The sequence below is a fragment of the Leguminivora glycinivorella genome, chromosome 19 (assembly GCF_023078275.1).
Source record: "Leguminivora glycinivorella isolate SPB_JAAS2020 chromosome 19, LegGlyc_1.1, whole genome shotgun sequence".
Lineage (NCBI taxonomy): Eukaryota > Metazoa > Arthropoda > Insecta > Lepidoptera > Tortricidae > Leguminivora > Leguminivora glycinivorella.
Window position 1 is genome coordinate 16,440,160 of NC_062989.1, and position 24,240 is coordinate 16,464,399.

Here is a 24,240-nt window from a genome sequence, read left to right on the forward strand (position 1 = left end):
ATATATTTTCACAATAGGTTACTCACATGATTTCAATCGGTACCACTTGGTTGCATAGAAATAACCTTCAAGTTAATCTTTTAAAAACCACGTATGTCCAATTTATTAACAGAAACGCCAAAAAGAAGCAACTGACTGTATCTTTCACAGATCACATGATTACAGAAGCAAGTCAGACAATGTTTTTGGGTATTTGCTTGGATGAAAAAATGTCCTGGGATGAGCATATTACTAAATTATGTAATAAAATTAATTCCTTTGCTTATGCCCTTTGGAAATTAGTTAAGATTAGCACCAAGCAGACCGCTATTCAGGCTTATTATGGGTATGTTTGCTCACTACTCAGATATGGCATTATCCTCTGGGGTAATTCAAGCCATGTCAAACGCGCACTTTTAGCGCAAAAGCAGTGTGTAAGAGCGATCTGTAACGTAGACTTTTTAGCATCTTGTAGACCGCTATTTAAAGAACTGAATTTGCTGACTGTGCCATGTATCTATATATATGAAGTTTGTTTATTTGTCAAGACTCATCCAGAACTCTTCAAAACTTTTAAAGACATAAGTAACTTTCCTACAAGGTACCCAAATCGGCTTGCCGGTCCTGGGCGGATGACACAATTGTACAGCAATAATGCATATTGTAAATCCATTGACATTTTTAATCGCCTTCATGATGACATTAAAGATTTACCTATTAGTTTATTTAAGCGCAAACTAAAGAACTGGCTTATTCAACAATGTTTTTACTCGGTGGAAGAATATTTTGATTATTATAGACATCAAACTTGACATTCTATGAAATATTTATTAATTAGCTGAATGTGTAATTGTAGTTGTGTTATTTTAGTAGCAATATAATTGTAATTTGGACATTTTTAGTAAATACGTTAAATATGACTGACCTTATTTTAGATTTAAGTACTTAGAGTACCATTGCATGCTTTTTCTTATTTAGGTTGTATAATAATTTTGCATGCCAGTTTCTGGTGGAATGTGTGTGACTACAATATATTATGTGAACATCTCCTGTACCACATTTTAAAGCGAAATAAATATTTGATATTTGATATTTGATTGTCTCTAAAGTAATAAAACACTTGGTCTGGCAAATTCACTTTGGCCATTGCTTTTATTTAAAAATAATCTGACTCACGAATATCGTCACATTTTAAATTTAATGTCTACTACAAGCTCTGAATCATAATAAGAAGAAAATGGTACCTCGAAGAACCGCAGGGGTTGACAACATTTACTTATTTTATTTTATTTACCTCTTTTTCTACTCCCGTACTATTTATTCGTCACTTACAGGGTACAAACTACAAACACACGACACACGACAAAACTACCGTGAGACACTGACATATTAAACATGTAAAATCGGGTAAATGCTCCTCGTTACGGAGCGAAACATGTCGAGCGATCTTCGACAATTTCACGTGAGGTACCCGATTTTACATGTTTAATATAAATGATTGAATGATACATAATGTAATTTGATTCTAAGGAAACTGACGCACGTCAATATTGATACCCGAGCAAGCGAAAGATTCCAATATTGAACCGCGAGCGTAGCGAGTGGTTCAAAACGTGGAATCTTGAGCGTTGCGAGGGTTTCAAGGCACGAAGGTTAAACAAACTTTGCCACCGAGTGAAACACAAAATTTTTCACCACACCAACACTATGGAAATATGAACTGTAAAACATCAAAATAAATAAAATACTTCAATTTATATAACGTTTAGGATTCAAAATCATCATTTATACGTGAATTCAAACACCCAGCTTTAGACATCAAGTTAAAATTTGTATGAAATTACTTTGCACTCTTGTGGATAAAATGCAATTTTGCTATCTGTTTTCAAATAGCAAAGAAAGCCTTTATCAGTTGGTGTGGTGAAAAAAGGTTTACGACTGTTTACAATAATTATTGATGACGTTAATATTTCTACAGCGTTAAGGACACAACGTTAGAAGTCCCTTTGAATCTATTTAAGGAATCCATATATTTTCACAATAGGTTACTCACATGATTTCAATCGGTACCACTTGTCTCTAAAGTAATAAAACACTTGGTCTGGCAAATTCACTTTGGCCATTGCTTTTATTTAAAAATAATCTGACTCACGAATATCGTCACATTTTAAATTTAATGTCTACTACAAGCTCTGAATCATAATAAGAAGAAAATGGTACCTCGAAGAACCGCAGGGGTTGACAACATTTACTTATTTTATTTTATTTACCTCTTTTTCTACTCCCGTACTATTTATTCGTCACTTACAGGGTACAAACTACAAACACACGACACACGACAAAACTACCGTGAGACACTGACATATTAAACATGTAAAATCGGGTAAATGCTCCTCGTTACGGAGCGAAACATGTCGAGCGATCTTCGACAATTTCACGTGAGGTACCCGATTTTACATGTTTAATATAAATGATTGAATGATACATAATGTAATTTGATTCTAAGGAAACTGACGCACGTCGACTCAAAGCCATAAGGTTAGTCTAATCTAGGGTAGACATTTTACAATGTTTACTGACTAGAACAAACATTGCGATGAGATGACCTCATTCAATTGCCCAGTTTTTTTCAATTTAACCAATTAATTGATATAACGAACTTTTAAAATCTAATCTATTTAATTAAGTAAATTTTACGTAATCGAAAAATCGTTATACTTATAATACTGGTTAGATATTACATGACCGATTGTTTATAGACATCTTTGAGGTCCAAAGTCTAGCAAGGTAAGGCAAAGGTTAGCATTCCAAATAAGGCAAAATAATTAAAATATATCTACCTACAGCCTAGGGAAATAATTGAAATCAAAACACAACAACTATTGACCCATTTTGTTTAAAATTTAAACTTTAGACAAATCCTATTTCCTTTATAATTTTGAATGATGTGTACAAATATTTACACGAAACTTATAAAACCAAACATTTTCTTAAGTTTAGACAATGATTTCAAACAGAACCAAAGGTGCTGTACACCTGTCAGATAACAGATGTCAGCTGCCTCTGATAAGGCTGATAAGAGTGTGGCGTTCTTAAGCCAAAGGTACGTGTCACTTAAAATTCGTAATTTGCTTATAATTTTTTATGAGTAACCTGTCAGTGTCTTAAATTCTTAATAGAAAGTGCATTTTCACATTACCCGATATTGGATGTCGGAAGGAGTTCGAAGGAAAAAAAATGTCAGCTTAAATGCATGGTCCTACATCCAATATTGGATCGGATAATGTGAAAATGACTAAGTGTCATGGTGCATTTTGTTTGGGAATGTCACAGAGATAAAGGAGTAGGACAGTAGTACTTAATATACTGCAGGACAACAGATCTAATGATTCTATAAATATGTTTGATAAAAAAGTAATTCTAAGTACCTATGAAATAAAACTATGGAAACGGATTAAATCGCGTATAATGAATTTAAAATACATCCCGACGTTTCGAACTCTTTACAGCGTTCGTGGTCAACGGGTGACTACCTAAGTAAGACGGGTAAGTACCTAGTTTTAAATTTCATAGTTTAGAAACATTGTTTAAGAGGTTACATTTAAATACTTTAGTAGCACAATATTTGGTAACAATCTTCAGAAATGGAAGAGCGGTACCTCCTGGCACAAGCTATAATAAAGCTTAAAAGGAGGTTCCAATCACTAGAAAAAAAAAAACTTATTTAGTTTAGTGATTAGATTATTATATTAGTTAAGCATATATTTGGCATTAAAAAACTTGACCCCAATTCTTAAATGTCAAGCTAACCTAATAGTTATGGTTGTACTAATGACTTAATGAGTTTGCGTTTTGTCAATGAAACGGGATAATCCATGATCCATGACTTATAAGCAAGGTTGATTGATAAAATATAAAACATCTGGCCATCCCTATCGCACTTACAAACAGTGTGATAGGGACGGCCTGATTTTCAATGCAGTTACATTCATTACAGTCACATATAAGATAAATATGTTCAAATGTAAAGATATTTATTTCTGTCGATGTAACTTAGGTTTGGTGATCATGTGTAACATGGTGTGTTAACAGAAGCATTATGTCTGAGTCAAATATGTTTTGCACTAAATTGTGGTTTTAATATTATTGCCTATTCCTGCAGTATTATTGTAAAACGTGATTCCTTTTTATTTTACTAACTTAAAATCACTAGGAACCAAATCAAGGAATACATATGTGCTACAGATGTATATCAGTCAGTCTCAGTACAAGATGTACCAAATACTATGTAAACTCTACGAGCTAATACGTGCAGCTCGGTGCCAAAGTTGGCAACAGGCACACTAGCGCTCCTAGCGGCATGAGTTGATCAAAATAGTTTAGTTTCATACAGCATAAAATTAAAAAAATTACAAATTCTTATGTTTTTGTTTTATTCCGTCTAAAAATGTTAAAGTAGATCAAGTAATAGCATTTTCTATTTTAATTTACTCAAATAAAAGTTTGAACAACTACTTTGATCAACTCGAACCGCTAGATGGCGCTAGTAAAATTGTTGCCGCTCAATTGTATGGGAAACGTCAGAAGCTGCACGTATTATAGTATATAGTATTTGGATGTACTGACATAGACTGAAAAATACGAACGTTTCCGGAAAAATACGAAGGAAACAATTTTCGCACTACATCTGTACCTAGTTTATTCATATAAAACTTCTCTGATTTGGTTTGGATCAAAGGGACTAAGCAGTCTAGGTGAGATCTAACTGGATATAATATTAGAGGTCGACTGATACACGCGTAATCGGGGCATTAACTACCGTTTGCTGCCCCTATTGTAATACTTACAAGGTAATACATTTACTTATCAATTAAAATTGTATTTCACTACATGTTTACTACGTTTATTACGTTCGTGAGCATGCAAAAAGCGACTACAGCCATGCGAGAGCTTAGCGAAGGATTCTTTAAGAAACTAAATGCCGCAAAAAAGAATTTGGGTCAACTAATGTGCATTGTTTATAATATACATAAGTTAGTGTTTAGACGGCTATGACTCATAGTTTTACGTCATTATCCTTTTAAGGTATTACAGGAACACTTGATCGATCGGAAAGGGTAGCGGTACAGTAGGAAGTCTATGAGTTAAGGCAAATAATTAGCGTAGAAAATTAAAACAAATGTTAATATGCATAACAATATGTATTGTAAGTACAAGGAAAGCGTACACGGGTTATGCGGCTACAGTGCATAGTAAAATCATAGCTTCTGGTTTACTTGTGACGTTCGAGCCGTAATTGTTGATGCTGGTGTTTGCGAAATCGTCACTGAACCTTTTATAGCCGTCGGACGGCGAAGACGGGCTCCTCAGAGAAGCCATTTTTCATCACTAATTATTTTTTTAATTTCAAATAATTTGACGTTTCAAGTAGAGTTGCCAGTAAAATCAAAATTAATAAAATTTTAATGCTTATGGTATTTGTAAATTATGTAAAACTAGATTTCTTATAAATTTTATGGTTTAAATACAAAAAATGTTTTTCTGCAATTTTTCTTAATCTTTTGACGTGATAACGTCTAATAACTCGTTACTACGGGCAGCATGCACGAAAAAGATGACGTCATTGTCCCGTTTCGCAATATAGTTTTTGCGCCATCTATTGGCGCGCGTTGGAACTAAGCGACTGATCGATGCGCTCGGTATGGTTATAGCGTGTGGCCTAAGTAAAGCACCACAGCTGGGACAGATGGCGCGCCCGTGTGTTGTTCTCGTTAAGCTGAGTTTAGACCAGCAAGTTATTGCTGCAAGTTTTGAGACGCAACTATAGGTAAGAGTGAGTGGCAAATATCTGCATCTCTTTCTAGCATATACTTCTGTCTCAAAACTTGCAGCAGCGCCGCAGAGATGGGCAAATCGTAATCGATTCCGGATTACACGATTACTTGATTTTACTTTGTAATCCACTACTGGGTGTCAGATTACTTGTAATGTAATCAAGTGAAACGGTAAATTACCATTACATATAAAGGAATCACTAATCATCTATACAATAATTACTATTACCAATAATTCGGAATCATAGTCGATTCAAAATAACTGAAATTATTGACTTGATTACTTTCAGATTACAAATATGTAGTACCTCAGATTGCTGACTGTCACTTTGACACAAAAGTCATCATGGGTGTCGTAAAATAGGTTTTAGGGGGTGCTGATTCCAAAATTAATGACCAATTTGGAATCTGACATTGCTGACTGTCACTTTGACACAAAAGTCGTCATGGGTGTCGTAAAATAGGTTTTAGGGGGTGCTGATTCCAAAATGAATGACCAATGTGGAATCTGACATTGCTGACTGTCACTTTGACACAAAAGTCGTCATGGGTGTCGTAAAATAGGTTTTAGGGAGTGCTGATTCCAAAATTAATGAACAATGTGGAATCTGACATTGCTGACTGTCACTTTGACACAAAAGTCGTCATGGGTGTCGTAAAATAGGTTTTAGGGGTGCTGATTCCAAAATTAATGACCAATTTGGAATCTGACATTGCTGACTGTCACTTTGACACAAAAGTCGTCATGAGTGTCGTAAAATAGGTTTTAGGGAGTGCTGATTCCAAAATTAATGAACAATGTGGAATCTGACATTGCTGACTGTCACTTTGACACAAAAGTCGTCAGGGGTGTCGTAAAATAGGTTTTAGGGGGTGCTGATTACAAAATTAATGACCAATGTGGAATCTGACATTGCTGACTGTCACTTTGACACAAAAGTCGTCATGGGTGTCGTAAAATAGGTTTTAGGGAGTGCTGATTCCAAAATTAATGAACAATGTGGAATCTGACATTGCTGACTGTCACTTTGACACAAAAGTCGTCATGGGTGTCGTAAAATAGGTTTTAGGGGGTGCTGATTCCAAAATTAATAACCAATTTGGAATCTGACATTGCTGACTGTCACTTTGACATAGGGTTGCCAACCGTACTATATAATATAGTACTGTACTATATTTTGGCCCAGCGTACTATATTCTGTATGAAGCATATATAGTACGCAAAAGTACTATATTTTTGGGGTCCATGCCAGTGGCGAATTTACACTAGGGTCAAACCGCCAGGATAATGAAAAAAATTTCGCGCTCGCTCCGCTCGCGCTTTTATTCATATTTAACCTTCAATGTCCATTTCATTACTTCGTTCTGACCTGCAAATATTGCAGTTACGTATAAAGACACCGTTGTATGCAAACATTTGTATTTTTTACATGATATATTAAATAACGATATTTCTTAAGGGGATTCTCTACTCCGATAAGCTTCGATTTGAATCCATTGGTATTATGAATATTACGACAGTTTCTAAAGCATATCATATTAACAGAATCGTCTTTAAACAAACTAGCATCCCATAATTAGGTACCTACTTCACAGCTCATTGATTCTGTGATATTTAGCATCAAAGTTGAACTATTTTAGGACCGAAACTGGTTCTTTGGTCAAAATTTTTGCCTGAATTAGTTTAAACTTAAAATCGCTTTTGCATTTTTATAAAAGTCTAGATTTCATTGAAGTAAAAATGTTTTTAAAACAATGTCAAATTTCATAAAAAATATAAGTACTTATAATATGGGTATTTTTTTAAATATGGGTCTTGTAAAAAAGTAAGTAGGTAACTATTGAAACTAAAAGAATATTAATAGGTACGTAAGTAAAAATTGCATACCTGTCAATAAATTTAGACTCAATATTGCATATTTTTCGAAATACGCCATATATATTGTTGGTGTTCGATAAAACATTTGGTACATTACATACAATAAACAACTAGTTATATATGTATTACGCTAAGTAAAACATTCGACAACATGAAAGTTTGCTTTTTTAAAAAAGGCCAAATGTTGAGTTAGTAAATGTGAGCTTGGCAAATAAAACAATAAGTTGGGAAATGAACATTCGGCGGAATAAAATTGCGCGAAACGTAAGTTGGAAAGTGATATTCGGCCATACAACTTTCGGCGATACTTAAATAAGAGAACCAATGCAACACAAAACTTGTCAAAAATCGATGAAAACCGAATAGAGCCCCTTACAGTGGACAGAAAGAACGATCTCTACGACTTGGTTATCGATTATGTGTACCGTACTATATTTTATTTCGGTGTACTATATTTTTTAGATGGAATTTTCTAAAATACTATATTTCCCTAAAAAAAAGTTGGCAACCCTACTTTGACACAAAAGTCGTCACGGGTGTCGTAAAATGGGTTTTAGAGGGTGCTGATTCCAAAATTAATGAACAATGTGGAATCTGACATTGCTGACTGTCACTTTGACACAAAAGTCATCATGGGTGTCGTAAAATAGGTTTTAGGGGGTGCTGATTCCAAAATTAATGACCAATGTGGAATCTGACATTGCTGACTGTCATTTTGACACAAAAGTCGGTATGGTTGTAGCGTGTGGCCTGAGTAAAGCACCACAGCTGCGAATATTAGGGTTCTAAGATTAGTAAATGGCACTAGCACTTTAATAAAATTAACTCGTGTCTCGCAAACGGTCTAGGATACAAAATGACGACTTTTATATAGGTATAAGTTAGGTTCGTTAGGTATCTTCAAACGGCCGAAGGCTCCTATTCTGTGCAGTTTTTGTAATAAGCGGGGCTCCGTCGATATCGCTTTCTGTCTCTGGCGCCTTAGTAATGCTACGGGAAAATTTTGCAACTTTGCACCACTCTAACTCCTAAATTAGTAGGTTTTAAAAAAACTTTAATTTATAAAAGATGCTTATTTTAATGCATTATTTCTAATAAGAACAAAACACTATGCTAGAAAGAGTGCAGAGGAAGTTCTGTAGGCACATTTACAAACGACTGTACGGATATTACCCATATATGTATCCATCTCTATTCGTAACAGGAATGGTTGGTCTTCAAACTCTAGAAACCAGACGGAAACTGCTGCATATTATGCATTACCGCCAACTGTTTCACCATAGAGTAGATGACGCATCCGTGCTTGAGAGAATGGGGCTGCAAGTGCCAAGAGCGAATGTGGTGGTTGGCATGCCGGGCGCGGTGCCGGCGCGGCGGCGGCGGCGCCTGTTCGCGGCGGCCGGCGCACCGCTCGAGCCCGAGCTGCTCTTAACCGCATCATGTTGGAGACAGACGATATTGACATATTTGCTGATAGTGTTGGTGTGTTTTACAGAAAACTCTTAAGGTTCATAGACTCTACACTCCTTAGGTGATTAATGTAATAACCATAGTTTAACTTTTAAGTGTGTTTGCTTTTATTTATGTCAATTTAACATGTACATAATTATATTACCACATAAGTGCTTTGGTGAAATACTGTTAACTTTTGTGTATTTTTAATAAATAAATAAATAAATAAAAAAACGTGAAAAAAGTCCCAGAATCGGGCCCCTTTTGCTATACTCTGACCGCCCCTGTCTATACTACTGTAATGTTTGACGTTATCACGTTAAACTACCGTCCGTAAACCGACTTTACAGACAACCAATTTTTTTTTTTTAAATATTTTCAAAGTTTTTCATAGACAAAAATACGAATCGGAAAAACCGATAACTGTCATACAATCACATCACTATCGTGCCATAGACAAGCATTTTTCTTTCTGTCAATTTCTTTTGCTTGAGCCCGGTTGTAATGTGAGTTGAAATAATATTTTATGGAAACAAATCCATCTGAATACGTGCAAATTCGTGTTAATTTTTAAATACCGTGTATGATTATAAATCTTAAGGCTAGGTATAAGTTATATGGTGCCGTATTTTGAATTAAACATTAAGTTTTTCATGAAAAATGTTAAGTTAAAATTTTGACGTTCACGACCAAAAAGTGCTTCCACTGTGAATTAACCCTCTCTCAAGTGCTAAAACAAATAATTCAGGTCGCAATAAGCATCAAAGCTACATGTTATAAAGTCTCTATTTAATTTGTGTCGTGTTCGTTGTGTCAAAACAATTGTAACCTAAAATCGTGAGGTAGTGTGTTGTTACTGATGTTGGTTTCTGTTTGTGCAGTTAAGTCATGGCTCCACCACAGCCCAAGGCGGCGGCTAAGCCCGCCGCGGCGCCCGCTGGCGGCGTGAAGAAGGCCAAGGTTGGCAAGCCCAGGAATTACGATTTGGGCAATGGAGTTGTCAGATTCTCCAAGTCCAAGATGTACCACAAGAAGGTAAGTACTTTTAATTTCTGGTTTTTAAGTTCTATCAGCTTTATCAAATCATTGTTTTGTCACAAGTTGTTTTCAGCTATTGTATAATTATAATAATAGTTTAATAATCAATAGTCTGTTTTTATAACCTCAAAATGTACATTTGTGTATCAGTTGGTCCAAACTGTCAGCACTACCCATTAACTACTATAGTTTTTCAGAATAATAATAAACATCAAGACCATACACATATTATTTAGTATTTTACACTGGCAAAAGCCTGCTAAACACTATTCTTCTGCTAAATCTAATTGTTGTTTTGTAGGCCCTGTACAAGTTTGTCGGCAAGAAGAACCCGAAAGCCGAGAAGCCCAAGAAGCCCTCCGTGGTGGTCAAGCAGGTTGGTGGCGACAAGAACGGAGGCTCCCGTACTGTTCTGCTCAAGCGCAGGAGGTCTTTCTACCCCACACAGGACAAGTGAGTAACTTTTTTTAGGGTTCCGTAGTCAACTAGGAACCCTTATAGTTTCGCCATGTCTGTCTGTCCGTCCGTCCGTCCGTCCGTCCGTCCGTCCGTCCGCGGATAATCTCAGTAACCGTCAGCACTAGAAAGCTGAAATTTGGTACCAATATGTATATCAATCACGCCAACAAAGTGCAAAAATAAAAAATGGAAAAAAATGTTTTATTAGGGTACCCCCCCTACATGTAAAGTGGGGGCTGATATTTTTTTCATTCCAACCCCAACGTGTGATATATTGTTGGATAGGTATTTAAAAATGAATAAGGGTTTACTAAGATTGTTTTTTGATAATATTAATATTTTCGGAAATAATCGCTCCTAAAGGAAAAAAAGTGCGTCCCCCCCCCCTCTAACTTTTGAACCATATGTTTAAAAAATATGAAAAAAATCACAAAAGTAGAACTTTATAAAGACTTTCTAGGAAAATTGTTTTGAACTTGATAGGTTCAGTAGTTTTTGAGAAAAATACGGAAAACTACGGAACCCTACACTGAGCGTGGCCCGACACGCTCTTGGCCGGTTTTTTGTTTATATGGGTGTTTTTCTTTGCCTTTGCCTACAAATGGCATACAGACAAAAATTAGGAAATATAATATATGTGTTAACAACAAAATGAAATGTAACAAAACGTCTGAAATAAAGGCTATTTTATTTTTATGGGTGTTTTTCAAAAATTGAATCAGCTTGTGATTCTGAGAAAACTGAGCCCAAACACGTCCAGATCTTGTGAAATTCAATATTCGAGATTTATTTTGAAAATAACCTATTGTTATCCACACTTGAGTATAAAAATTTACATTGGCCCTTTTCAAAAATATTTGAAGCTTGTAACCAAGCGCATAGCCAGCATGTATATAATACAGAGATGATAGCTATGAATACTGCAGAAGTGTCAAAAATATATATAACTATTGCCTGAGGTCGTGTTTACATATTTTTGGCACATTGTCTGTATTCATATTTTTGTTGCTGACTGTGCCACAAACATTAGGAATGTAATACTTGTTTGTAATCATATCAATAATTTACATGCATATTGTTTATAATCACATCAATAATTTTGTGTTATTCAGTTGGTTTTTAACATGAAATTATCATTCAATTAAAATTTGACTGCATAATTAAATATTTAATTACATTATGGAGAAAAAAAACAGGGAGCATATTCCATGAGCCTTCATTTTGTAAATTTAAGACTTTACTCACTATAGTCATCTAGTTTTCCATCAAAACAATAAAATTTGAGAAATTTTCTGTGCAATTTGTCAAAATTTAGAGTTAATATTAATATGACACTCTTTCTTATTTTCAGTTTAGTTAGTAAACAGTGTCTTGCAGTTTGTGTGAGGTTAAATTAGTCATATTGAAATGGTTGAGTTCTGTGGTCCTACCCTGAATAACTATTTTGCAATATTTTTCCAGGATCCGCTCCCGTCCCCACCACAAGTCGTTCAGCAAGCATGTGAGGAGGACACGCCCCAACCTCACGCCCGGCACCGTGTGCATCCTGCTCGCTGGTCGCCATGCTGGCAAGCGTGTTGTGCTCGTCGGAGTCCTGCCCAGCGGTCTGCTGCTGGTCACCGGACCCTTCGCAGTGAGTTATAAGATTAATGTTTACACTAACAGAATAACAGTATTTCCAATTGCACCGCCTCATGAGTCATGAGTAAATTGCCACTCATAGCAACTACATTGGGCTAAACCACCATATGATAGTGTCGGCAGTTTTATTAAAAAATAGCTTGTCTTGTATATCAGGTTGTTATGTACTTTAGTGTAAACAGCCAATGAAATAAAGTGACGGAATTTATCCTAGAAATAAGCAATTATTTTGTTTGAAAGTAAAAAATAACATATTGTGGTGTAAGCGAGAGGCTGGCAACCTGTCACTGCAATGTCACTTGCATTTCTTTCAACCCCTTTTTGCCAAGAGTGGCACTGAAACTTGAGTAGTTCATATGCTCTGCCTACCCCTTTATGGGATACAGACGTGATAATATGTATGTATGTATCTTGTTATAATTACAATGCCACTTATTCTCATAGTCATACTACTAGATTGAAAGCACACTGACAACAGACAAGACTGAACGAACTTTTGCTCCAATGCAAACTTATAGGTTCACAATATTACACTGAACTAGTGTAATATTGTGAACACACACACAATAGTACATTAATAATTTAATAAAAAAAGTCATTTATTTCTGGTAACTTTACAACATGATATTCATAAAGTGAAACCTTTGTTCCACCTTTCTGTTTCTTTGTTGCACGTGACACCCCTTGAGTTGCGGGCGTCCATAGGTTACGGTGACCGCTTTCCATCAGGCGGGCCGTATACCTGTTTGCCACCGACGTGGTATAAAAAAAAAAAACCTGAATTCTCCTTGGAGGCACACCTACAGCACCCACCCCACAGCATACACTTACAGCTGACTCCATTTGATGCGGTGGCTCCCATTGCCGGTCCCATAGTGGATACCCCCTCCCATCTGAGGGGGGACTGAAATCTTCTCGAGGCTGAGGCGTAGGGTTAGAGCCGTTATTTGACGTTCATATGCGCATCATAATATGCCTACTTGAAAAATAAATATTTCATTTTCATATCCAGTTGACCCCTGCTACTTTTACCAAGTCGTCTTTCCATTGTGCTAATAGTCTCATTCAAGTACATTACTTATAGAGATGGGCCGAATATTCGGTATTAGGCATATTCGGCAAGTTTTCCAATGTTCGTATTCGGCCGAATAGTTCGGTTATATTGCCGAATATTTACCGAATAAACAAAGTAAATAAATAGCGTAAGCTGTTCCGTAATTCATAGGATAATGACATCCTATTTCAGGATTCTAATGACCAAAGGGGGTTAAAAATGCGTTAAATATAAGAACCTACAATAATTATGTAAAAAAGTAAAAATAACGTAGCTTAAGAAACAAAAATCAAAATTTTCTTATGCACTAAATTATAGGAACATGTTCAGCTTTGACCTTGCATTTTTCATTTTATAAGATTATTTTGCATTTATCGTGGCAACACTAACATTTTTTTTGAATCGCTGTCAGTTGAAAACTGACAGTCAGTCTGTCACCGAACGACTACCAGTGCACATCTCTCGCTATCGCTTTCGTCACTAACTTTCGCGCCGTTCAGTAAAAGTGCTACTGCCAAACATTTAAACTAGCTAGAATCAGTGTAGTGTATCAGGAGAGGCCCGGAGACCGTCGAGCGGCAGAATCGAGGGCTAAGTTGAACGACTAGAGGTAACGGTTCTTAGCCTACTTTCTAGCGAGCGACAAAGGACAGCCAGAATCCAGCCCGAGGTCTTCAACGGTGACCAGCGATTCAGCCCCATCATCGGCGCGTCGAAAGGTAATCTTCGTGTTACACTATTTCACACTTAGTTCATCCATTTAGTCACACCATTTTCATAATATACCGCAACTTTCTTGCCCAACTGACTCCCTAAATCTTGACTCCCTGTCGCCCCCCAATTTCTCGAATTTTCCTACAGTCCACTCTATCGTTATTAAACATTTTGGTCCTTCGAACCGGATAATTTGAATAGTGACCGTTGGTTTTGTCGTTTCTCGTTTGTTGCTCATTCAAATTAGCTTGGTCATATCATTTGTTATTTTTGTTTAGGGTAGACTTATAAAAGTCATAAAAAAGTCGAGGGTGAGCAAGAAAGTTGTAGGTCGTGTAGTAGCGCCTTTACTGAACCATTCGTTCACCATAATTAATACTGGCAACATTGTCGCAGTTGTCAACGTCAATCAACTGTCAGTGTCAGTTGCTTCGCGGTGTTTTGTCGAAAGGTTATAATTGCTCTGGTTTATTTCTGCCGTGTTTGTGTTATTTACTGCAGTTTTAATACTTTTAATTAGTATGAGTGACCGCGAGGATACTGATATCGAGCCCGCGACAGTGGACATGTTCCGTGTAGCGCGGGGATATGCAATTTTCCGTCTTGAGAATATTGAGGCGTCGGGTTTGGAAGGTTATGACGAGTCCGACATTAAAGATCTGGAAAGAGACTTCCACAACGCGCAGTTACGGATTTTGCGGGCGTTGTTACCCGCCAAACGGGAAGAAGAGTACGAGGTCACTAAAGAGTTCGAAAGTAAGTTGAAATTAGTTAAGTGTAGGTTAAGGCAGTTGGCTAGGGTAGGTGACACGTCGGAAGTGAAACCATTGGCGCTTGAAACGAATTTAGCTAAGCTTCCAAAGATAACTATAAAACCGTTTGATGGGAAATTAGAAAATTGGGTCTCTTTTAAAGAGTTGTTCGACTCGCTTATCCACACTCGGAACACAATAAGCAGTGTGGAAAAGTTACACTATTTATTATCAAGTGTCCAAGGTTCTGCATACAATTTGATTAAGAGTTTCCCTCTGTCAGGGGATAACTATGGGTGCGCTTATGAGACACTGTCCAACTATTATGACCGGAAGAGGCAAATAGCTGCCATGTATTATGAAAAGTTGTTGCACTGCGAGCCGGTTAGGAATAAAACGGATTTGGAAAGAGTCGTCATAAACTTTAATGAGAACTTGAGTATTCTATCGAAATTTAACCTCCCAGACAAAAACTTTATGCTATACTACCTGCTGTGGTCAAAGTTAGATGTCGCCACGCGTGAGGCATTTGAGTTGCAGCTTGCGTCTAACAATGACATCCCGAAGTTCGAAGAGTTAAAGGGTTTTATTGAAAAGCGGAGTAGGGCTCTGGAGAACTCGAACCTTAGTGGTAGGCTTCAGGTCCCGAATGTTAAACCGCAAGCTAAGGGGAAAGTTGCGCTTGTTGTCGCTACTCCATCAACATTAAAATGCATTTGTTGTACGGGGCAGCATAGCCTCGATAAATGTGGCAAGTTCCTTAACTTGAGTGACGAGGCTCGGTTTAGCTTCATAAAGGAGAAGGGCCTGTGCATCTTATGCTTTTCCGATTCACATAGGGTGAAAACGTGTCAGGCTAGTCGCTGTAGGGTGTGCAACCGTTCACATCATGAACTGTTGCACTTCACAAAAAAGATTGAAGCGCCAGCAAAGGCTGTCAATGCTCCACCTAGTACTAGCAGTAATAGCAACAGTAATAATACTGTCTTAACTGCAACGGCAGGAGACAATACCATTTTCTTTGCAACTGCCAAAGTGTTAATTCGGGACAGTTCTGGTATCTTTCGACCAGTGCGTGTACTGCTGGATGGGGCTAGTGCATGCAATTTTATGTCAAGAGCATGCGCAGAAAGGCTGGGCTTCGCAACAACTGGCCAACATACGGTATTTGGTATCGGCAACCTGCCTTGTCAAACTTTCGGATCACTAACATGTGAAATAAAACCACTAGGGAACAATCCCTCTTCTTCGAGTATTAAACTCGACTCTCTCGTGTTGTCGCCTGTATGTGCTGATCAACCTCCACAACCTGTCGATTCGTCGGGGTGGTTGCACATCAGGAATTTGTCGCTGGCTGATCCTGACTTCGCCAAGCCCGCCCCGGTGGACCTGTTGCTTAACGCCCAGGTCTTTGTATCATCGTTGTTACCTGGTATACGGCATGGGGGGCCTGGACAGCCTACCTTGTTGAAAACTATCTACGGATGGGTCGTTATGGGTGAGTGTGATGGGACTCAACTCACCACCAGTGCTCTGGTATCCTATCGTAACAATAATAAACATTGTTTTTTCGTGTCGAGTCCTTCGCAGATTCTGTCGCTTGATGACTCTATTAAGAAATTCTGGGAGTTGGAAAGCGTCAGTCCTCCATCTAAACCTTTCGTCTCTGAGGAGGACCAACGCTGCGAAGACTACTTTCGTACAAAATATTATCGGAACGAAGAAGGTAGGTATGTAGTCCCTTTACCGTTTGTCGACCCGGCGAACAAACCTACCTTCCTCAACTCTCGCGAAATAGCTCTTAAACGCTTCGTGTCGCTAGAACGCAAATTGAGCTCTAACCCCGAATTCAGAAGGGCTTATGTGGAATTCATGGATGACTATGAGTCTCGCGGCCATCTGGAGTCAGTGGAACCTCCTTCTACCAGTGAAGGCCATTTCTACTACATTCCTCACCATGGAATTCTGCGCGATTCTGTCACAACGCCTCTTCGCGTGGTTTTTGACGCAAGTGCCAAGGACGCCAACGGGTTGTCCTTGAATAATAGTCTCCTCGCTGGGCCCAAGCTTCAGACCAACATCTTCGACCTGCTTATACGTTTTCGCTGGCACGCCGTGGTCTTCACAGGCGACGTGAAGCAGATGTATAGACAGATTCTGGTTCCTGAAGAAGATGCTGAGTTTCAGCGCATCTTATGGCGACCCTCTGCTGTCGGTCCTGTCCGCGACTACCGCCTCAAAACGGTAACCTACGGGGTCTCTGCCGCACCATTCCAAGCTCTCCGCACAATGGCTCAGCTTGCCAGTGATGCTGCATCCGAATACCCAGGAGGCTCAGCCGTTCTCGCTCGTGACATCTACGTCGACGACGTCGTCACTGGCGCGGACTCTGTCGAACGGGCGCGTTCACTCCAGACTGAACTTACGAACATTTTGTCGTCGGGAGGTTTCCACCTGAGGAAGTGGACCTCCAATAGTAGTGAGTTCCTGGAGAATCTCCCGTCTACCGACTTGTACTCGGAGGACTTCAAAAACTTCGAAGAAATTAGTGACATTTCTCTCAAAATATTGGGCTTGCTTTGGCAACCTCAATCGGATTCTTTTCGCTTCCGTGTTGCATCAACTCCGGACGGCCGATGTACCAAGCGCACCATTCTGTCGGAGATAGCTAGGATCTTCGATCCACTGGGTTTTCTTTCGCCCGTAACGTTCCTAGCCAAGTATCTGATGCAGCTACTCTGGGTTTCTGGCGTGTCTTGGGACGGAGATGTCCCGGAAAGCATCAGGGTAGAATGGCACGAGTTCAAGACACAGCTATCGTCATTAAGCGCTGTATCTGTGCCTCGCCGTTTAATTGGAGAATTCGACATACTACACCTCCATGGATTTTGTGACGCCTCAGAACGTGGCTTCTGTGCCGTCGTTTACTGTCGCACAGTGGATGCGACCGGTAAGGTCAACGTCCAGCTGGTTTGCGCAAAATCTAAGGTTGCGCCCCTGCGTAAGTTAACAGTGCCGCGACTTGAATTGCTTGCAGCGGTACTACTGTCAGACTTGATGGCTTCGGTCGTGGAAGCTTTGAAGCCTTTCCACTCAGTCGGCCAGGTGTTCGCTTGGTCGGATTCAAGCGTGACGCTGACATGGATCAAGTCTTGTCCATCCAGATGGAAGACGTTTGTGGCCAACCGGGTCAGTCATATACAGGACATCATCCCTCCCGAATCATGGAATCACGTCAGAACTACCGACAACCCAGCGGACTGCGGATCGCGGGGTTTACTTCCCCACGATTTGGTCAACCAAACCTGTTGGTGGAACGGGCCAGTTTGGCTCAGCCGTCCTGCTGAAAGCTGGCCTAAGTCGGCGCTAGAGCCAGAGAGGGATATTCTCCATGACGAGGAGAGGATTACGGTTCTCGTAGTGTCTAACGACAGCTCACTACTTGAGTCCTTGATGGAGCGGTTCTCGTCGCTACGGACGCTTCAACGTATCATAGCGTATTGTCGCCGCTTCGCAAATAATGCGAAGAACCAAAAGGTGCCCAGCAAATTGTTGAGCGGGCCTCTAACACCTCCCGAGATCCAGCAAGGACTCTTGGTTCTCGTGCGTTGCGTGCAACAGCATAGCTTCGCGGAGGAAGCGGAGAAAATTTCGAATAACCTATCGAACTCTCTTCCTAAAGCTTTTAGAAAATTGGCCCCATTCATGGATGACGCGGGTCTCCTTAGGGTGGGCGGCCGCTTGTCCCGAGCTTCTCTCAATTTCGACGTGAAGCATCCATTGCTTCTACCTCGCGACCATCGTTTGACCTTTCTTCTTATAGATGAATATCACAAGCGGTTCATGCACCCAGGGGTTCAAACCCTCCACAACCTGCTAGCGCAACACTTTTGGATTATGAGTCCAAAACGGGCTATTTATGCAGTCGTATCGAAGTGTTTGAGGTGTTTTCGGGTGCGCCCACTGGGTGCCCCGGCGCCGTTCATGGGGGATCTGCCTTCCTATCGAATAAACCAGCTTAAGGCTTTCTCTAGCGCAGCGGTCGACTTTGGAGGGCCTTTTGACATCGCTCTCGGCCGTGGACGCGGTCGCGGTAATAAGACTTATAAGGGCTACGTCTGCGTCTTTGTCTGCACTGCGACAAAGGCGGTCCACATCGAGCTCGCCACGGAATTGTCATCAGACGCATTCTTGGCCGCACTTCGGCGGTTTGTGTCGCGTCGTGGTCGATGCTGTCGTCTAGTGTCCGACCAAGGGAAAAACTTCGTCGGTGCAAGCAACATCCTCCAACGGCTAGTGAAGGACGCTGCTACACACGATGGCATCAGGTTTGAATTCAACCCGCCGGGTAGCCCACACTTCTCAGGCCTTGCTGAAGCTGGGATCAAGGCGGTGAAAACACACTTGTCGCGTGTCATCGGCAATCAGCGGCTGACCTATGAGGAATTCTCGACGGTCTTGAGCCAAGTTGAAGCTCTGCTCAACTCAAGGCCACTCACTCCTCTCAGCTCTGATCCAAACGACCTATCAGCTCTGACTCCAGGTCACTTCCTCACCACGGAACCCTTGTCGATAGTGCCCGAGGAAGACCTGTCAGACGTTCGTGTCGGCCCTCTCCAACGCTGGAAGTTGCTACAGAAGATGCACCAGGACTTCTGGAGCAAGTGGTCGAAGGAGTATATGCATACTCTCCAGCAGAGGATGAAGTGGCACGACAAACATCCTAACGTCCAAGTCGGCACGCTCGTGCTCGTTGTAAACGAGCAAACGAGTCCAATGAAGTGGCCCTTGGGCCGCATCATTGACACACACCCCGGATCTGACGGGATCTGTCGTGTGGTCACTGTGCGCACTGCCACAGGACTGTACAAGCGGCCTGTGGTCAAGTTGTGCCCAATACCGCTGTGACCTTTGTAGGTCACTAAACTTGTGTCGTCCATTTTCGTTTAGTTTTAAGTTTTTTGTCGTTTATTTCGGCTTGGTAAAAATACAATGCATTTTGGTGGGCGGAATGTTCAGCTTTGACCTTGCATTTTTCATTTTATAAGATTATTTTGCATTTATCGTGGCAACACTAACATTTTTTTTGAATCGCTGTCAGTTGAAAACTGACAGTCAGTCTGTCACCGAACGACTACCAGTGCACATCTCTCGCTATCGCTTTCGTCACTAACTTTCGCGCCGTTCAGTAAAAGTGCTACTGCCAAACATTTAAACTAGCTAGAATCAGTGTAGTGTATCAGGAGAGGCCCGGAGACCGTCGAGCGGCAGAATCGAGGGCTAAGTTGAACGACTAGAGGTAACGGTTCTTAGCCTACTTTCTAGCGAGCGACAAAGGACAGCCAGAATCCAGCCCGAGGTCTTCAACGGTGACCAGCGATTCAGCCCCATCATCGGCGCGTCGAAAGGTAATCTTCGTGTTACACTATTTCACACTTAGTTCATCCATTTAGTCACACCATTTTCATAATATACCGCAACTTTCTTGCCCAACTGACTCCCTAAATCTTGACTCCCTGTCGCCCCCCAATTTCTCGAATTTTCCTACAGTCCACTCTATCGTTATTAAACAGAACATTAAGAGCCTTAGTTAGTACCCATTACCAATCATTGAAAAGTTCTAAGCCAGGATTTAAAATATGGTGGAACCGAATATCCGGCCGAATGTTCGGTTCGGTAACATCTGAACCGAATGTTCGACCGAATATTCGTATTTGGCAAAGTCCGTATTCGGCCCATCTCTAATTACTTACAAGTATATTTTTGTAATTTCCAGCTGAACTCGTGCCCGCTGCGCCGCATTCCCCAGCGCTACGTGATCGGCACCTCCACCAAGCTGGAGCTGGGCGCCTTCAAGCTGCCCGAGCACCTGGACGACGCCTACTTCAAGAAGAACAAGAAGTCCGCCAAGCGCAGCGTCAAGCGGAAGCAGGGAGAGGACATCTTCGCCACTAAGAAAGAGGTTCGTTTTAGGACTCGCTAACAATCATATTGCTTAACACTAATCTTGGTGATGGTAACATTGCTAACTTGCCAATTTCACTCACTATACTTTATTAAGAAATTTAAGAGCAATTATTATGTGTTGGTACTGGACTAGATAAGCAACTGGCAGTTTTATAAACCAGAGGTCGAAAAACAGTGGCAAATAATTGTGTGTCTTTAAATTACTCAAAAATATAAATAATTGAGAATAATTGCCCTTATTAAAGTTCCTTTTTCACACCAAAAAATAATCATTTAAATGAGGAGTGTATTTTCAAAAAGACATTTCTATAAGTCAACAAGGTTTATTTCTCTAGGAAGTCATAGATAATAAATTAACTTTTTAACAAAAAATAAAACCGCCTTCAAAAAAAGCGTGTTACAAAACACGGAGAAACTAAAAAGCCAAAAATAATAAACCTTCGAATTCAGATTTCTTATCGGATTGCAATAATCTAAACATCCAAATTATAAACAAATCAATTATTTTTGTAGTCGGTACCAGACCTGTTCGTCGCCTTGCTATTGCCTGTTTGCCCCACCCAACCATACGCAGGCTGGCCCCGACTCCAAAAATAATTGATTTGTTTATAATTTGGATGTTTAGATTATTGCAATCCGATAAGAAATCTGAATTCGAAGGTTTATTATTTTTGACTTTTTAGTTTCTCCGTGTTTTGTAACACGCTTTTTTTGAAGGCGGTTTTATTTTTTGTTAAAAAGTTAATTTATTTGTTGATTTTTAGTGGTTCCTAGTGATATTATATGTATCAGTCCGAATATATGTACAGTAGTGAAAGAATTATCCTTTAACTCCTAAGAATTATCCTTTAACTCTTAGGAGTTAAAGGATAATTCTTTCACTACCGTTGAGGAGTTGACCTTCCATCATCAGCTCAGCCACATAAAATTATTACCATCAGGCGTAAATACTGGTGTACCTTTGAAAAATACACTAAGAACATTACATGTGCCTATAACATTTGAAGAGTTCCCTCGATTTCTCCAAGATCCCATCATCAGACCCCGACTTGGTGCCAATGGGACCATCTCGGGGTTATACCCGTTCGATAAAAAAAATTTTGAAAATCGGTCCACGATCCTCGGAGATATCGAGTAACATACATACAAAAAAAATAAAAAAAAAATAATAAAAAAAAAATTCAGTCGAATTGAGAACCTCCTCCTTTTTTGAAGTCGGTTAAAAATAACCTCTGTTGACTTATAGAAATAAGTCCTTTTGAAAAGACACTCCTCAAATAATTTAATTCAATATAGCTGTAGTAAATCAAGATGCTAGTGAGTATAGATGTAGTGTGAAGAGGGTTTCCTTCGTATTTGTCATGCTAGCTCAGTCAATGTCAGTACATCTTGTACTGCGACTGACTGAAATAACATGACACGTTCGGACGTTTCCGTAACGATACGAAGGCAAATCCTTTCGCACTACATTTGTAATAACATTGTCCAGTCACCTGTCATGAATTTGTGAAGTGCATGTTATGTTATAAACATTTAAAATTACATTATAATGTCTCTTATATCAATTAAGGACAGGATTCTTAATAAATACAGGCTTGAAATTCCTACATTTTATTACCATTCCATTTATGCTATCCTGTGTGCGTAGAATGCACAAACGGTCACGAAACGAAACGCTCGTAGATATCTATCTCTATCGCTCTTGCGTATTGGCGCGACAGAGCCAGACTACCTTTCGCGGCGTTTCATTTTCGTTTCGCGTCATAGAAATGCCATTCGGCTACGGGGTCTGACCATTATAATTTTTACATTCCTAAACTTAATTATTTCCCAAAATCTCCTGTACTTTTCCATTTACTAACATTAGCATCTTTTTGTGGAAACTAATCAGCTTGAACTAACCAGCACGGCAACATGCTACAGTTTCTGGCAGTATGGCTCGGTGGAGAGATTGGTTGGCTTCGTGCCCTCTACCGAGCCATATTGCCTAGAAAATGTAGCTGCATACATCGGTGGAGGAAGACAACATTACATCAATAATAATATATTTGTCTTGGATGTATTAACACATTCACTGCCAGATAAAAAATGGCAGTGTGCGCTACAGGAACATCTATAACTATTATTTTATATAGCGACAACCCGCTTGTCCGACATCTGAGCAAAGTTCACGAATGCCTATTAATTAGACCATTCCTGGCAGTGGATGTGTTCACATAAGTATGCCTGTGTAAGGATGGAGGGTGGATCGTTTCATGCTCTACTGAGCCATATTGCCTATAAAAAGTAGCTACTATACAATTTTACACAACATATTGCGGGGAACCTAAGTCTTTTCCAGCACTAATAATAACTTTCGTCCGTCGTTATCGCTACTCACATGCACTTTTACGTGACTAGGTTAAATAAACCGTATTTTCTGGCTTCAATTTGCCGTATTATTGTTTTGTAATGTAATTAATAGACTAGAATTTACCTTCTTTATTTTTATGGTAATACATTGAACATGTATTGATTTCGTTTGTATTTGCAGTGATAAACATTTTACAATTGACAGTGCCAAAAACTAAGACAAGTTGATGTTTGATGCTAATTTGAATGTTTATTTAATGAAATGTTAATTATTTTCATAATATTTACTCTGGACCTCTGGAGTCTGAATCTGTTTCTCATTTTTCACAAAAAATATTTCTTCTTTCAGAAATACGTTCCATCAGAACAGCGCAAGAAGGACCAGAAGCTCGTGGACGACGCCGTGGTGAAGGCGATCAGCGCGCGCGCCGACCGCAAGGCGCTGCGCGGGTACCTCAAGTCCGCCTTCGGGCTGCGCTCCTCGCAGTTCCCGCACAGGATGAACTTCTAGGCTAAATAAAACCAACTTGACAAAAAGCTGCCTTTCATTTATTACGAACACGCAAAATCAAGTAATTAAAAAAACGCCTCAGGCGTTTTTACAATGTTCACTATTTGAGTAAAAAAGGTGGCAATTTTATAAAAATTGTGTGCTCTATGTTGCCCTTTTATAAAGAGGGTGTGTTTTAGTATACAGGAGCGTTCACAAACAAGACACCATAGACAAAGAGAAAGTTTTGAATAGAAAAGGGCGCTAAATTGTCTATGGAACGAAAAACGTTCCCGCCTATATTTTGTATATGCTTTTATAGTGTCGGAAATTACTTGAAAGGCTAGTCAAGAAAATCTTAGGGTCTGCTCACACCGGAATGGCAGCGATGCGGCGAGCCGGCGAGCACTTTGTGTGAAATAATTTTAATCTGCGGCCGCGCGACCTGTTTTTAGTTAGTCCAGTGATACCGGTCTTTCTAAATATGTAGATAAAGATCCGACCGCTGCCATTCCGGTGTGAGCCGACCCTTATGGCCGCTGTACACATATGGCCAACGGTTCCACCAACCCCCTTGGCCAAGCGTGTAGAGGGCTACTTGGCCGTAAGTTGGCAGTTGGCGCTTGCGC

General features: G+C 39.7%; 2 protein-coding genes across 4 annotated transcripts in view; one reads left to right on the forward strand and one right to left on the reverse strand.

The window, feature by feature from the left end:
• LOC125236331 (two pore calcium channel protein 1-like) overlaps window positions 1-5,358 on the reverse strand; it is a 31,448-nt gene extending 26,090 nt beyond the window's left edge. Inside the window, exons 1-2 of one of the 3 annotated variants that reach the window (XM_048143088.1) lie at window positions 1,080-1,174; window positions 27-49 (exon numbers count right to left, since the gene is read on the reverse strand). In XM_048143088.1, coding sequence (XP_047999045.1) covers window positions 27-49; window positions 1,080-1,126 — 70 coding nt within the window. In that variant the 5' untranslated portion in view covers window positions 1,127-1,174. Of the gene's footprint in view, window positions 1-26; window positions 50-1,079; window positions 1,175-2,032; window positions 2,126-5,255 lie in introns of those variants that run through there. The other 2 variants (XM_048143085.1, XM_048143087.1) reach the window with 2 other exon arrangements.
• A 4,226-nt stretch (window positions 5,359-9,584) lies between these two features.
• On the forward strand, window positions 9,585-23,658 carry LOC125236526 (60S ribosomal protein L6). The gene is made up of 6 exons (XM_048143355.1): window positions 9,585-9,650; window positions 10,026-10,179; window positions 10,484-10,635; window positions 12,103-12,274; window positions 20,579-20,764; window positions 23,471-23,658. Exons 2-6 carry the CDS (start codon window positions 10,033-10,035, stop codon window positions 23,630-23,632), a joined length of 819 nt encoding a protein of 272 aa, XP_047999312.1. The 5' UTR covers window positions 9,585-9,650; window positions 10,026-10,032; the 3' UTR covers window positions 23,633-23,658.
• The last annotated feature ends 582 nt before the right edge of the window (window positions 23,659-24,240 follow it).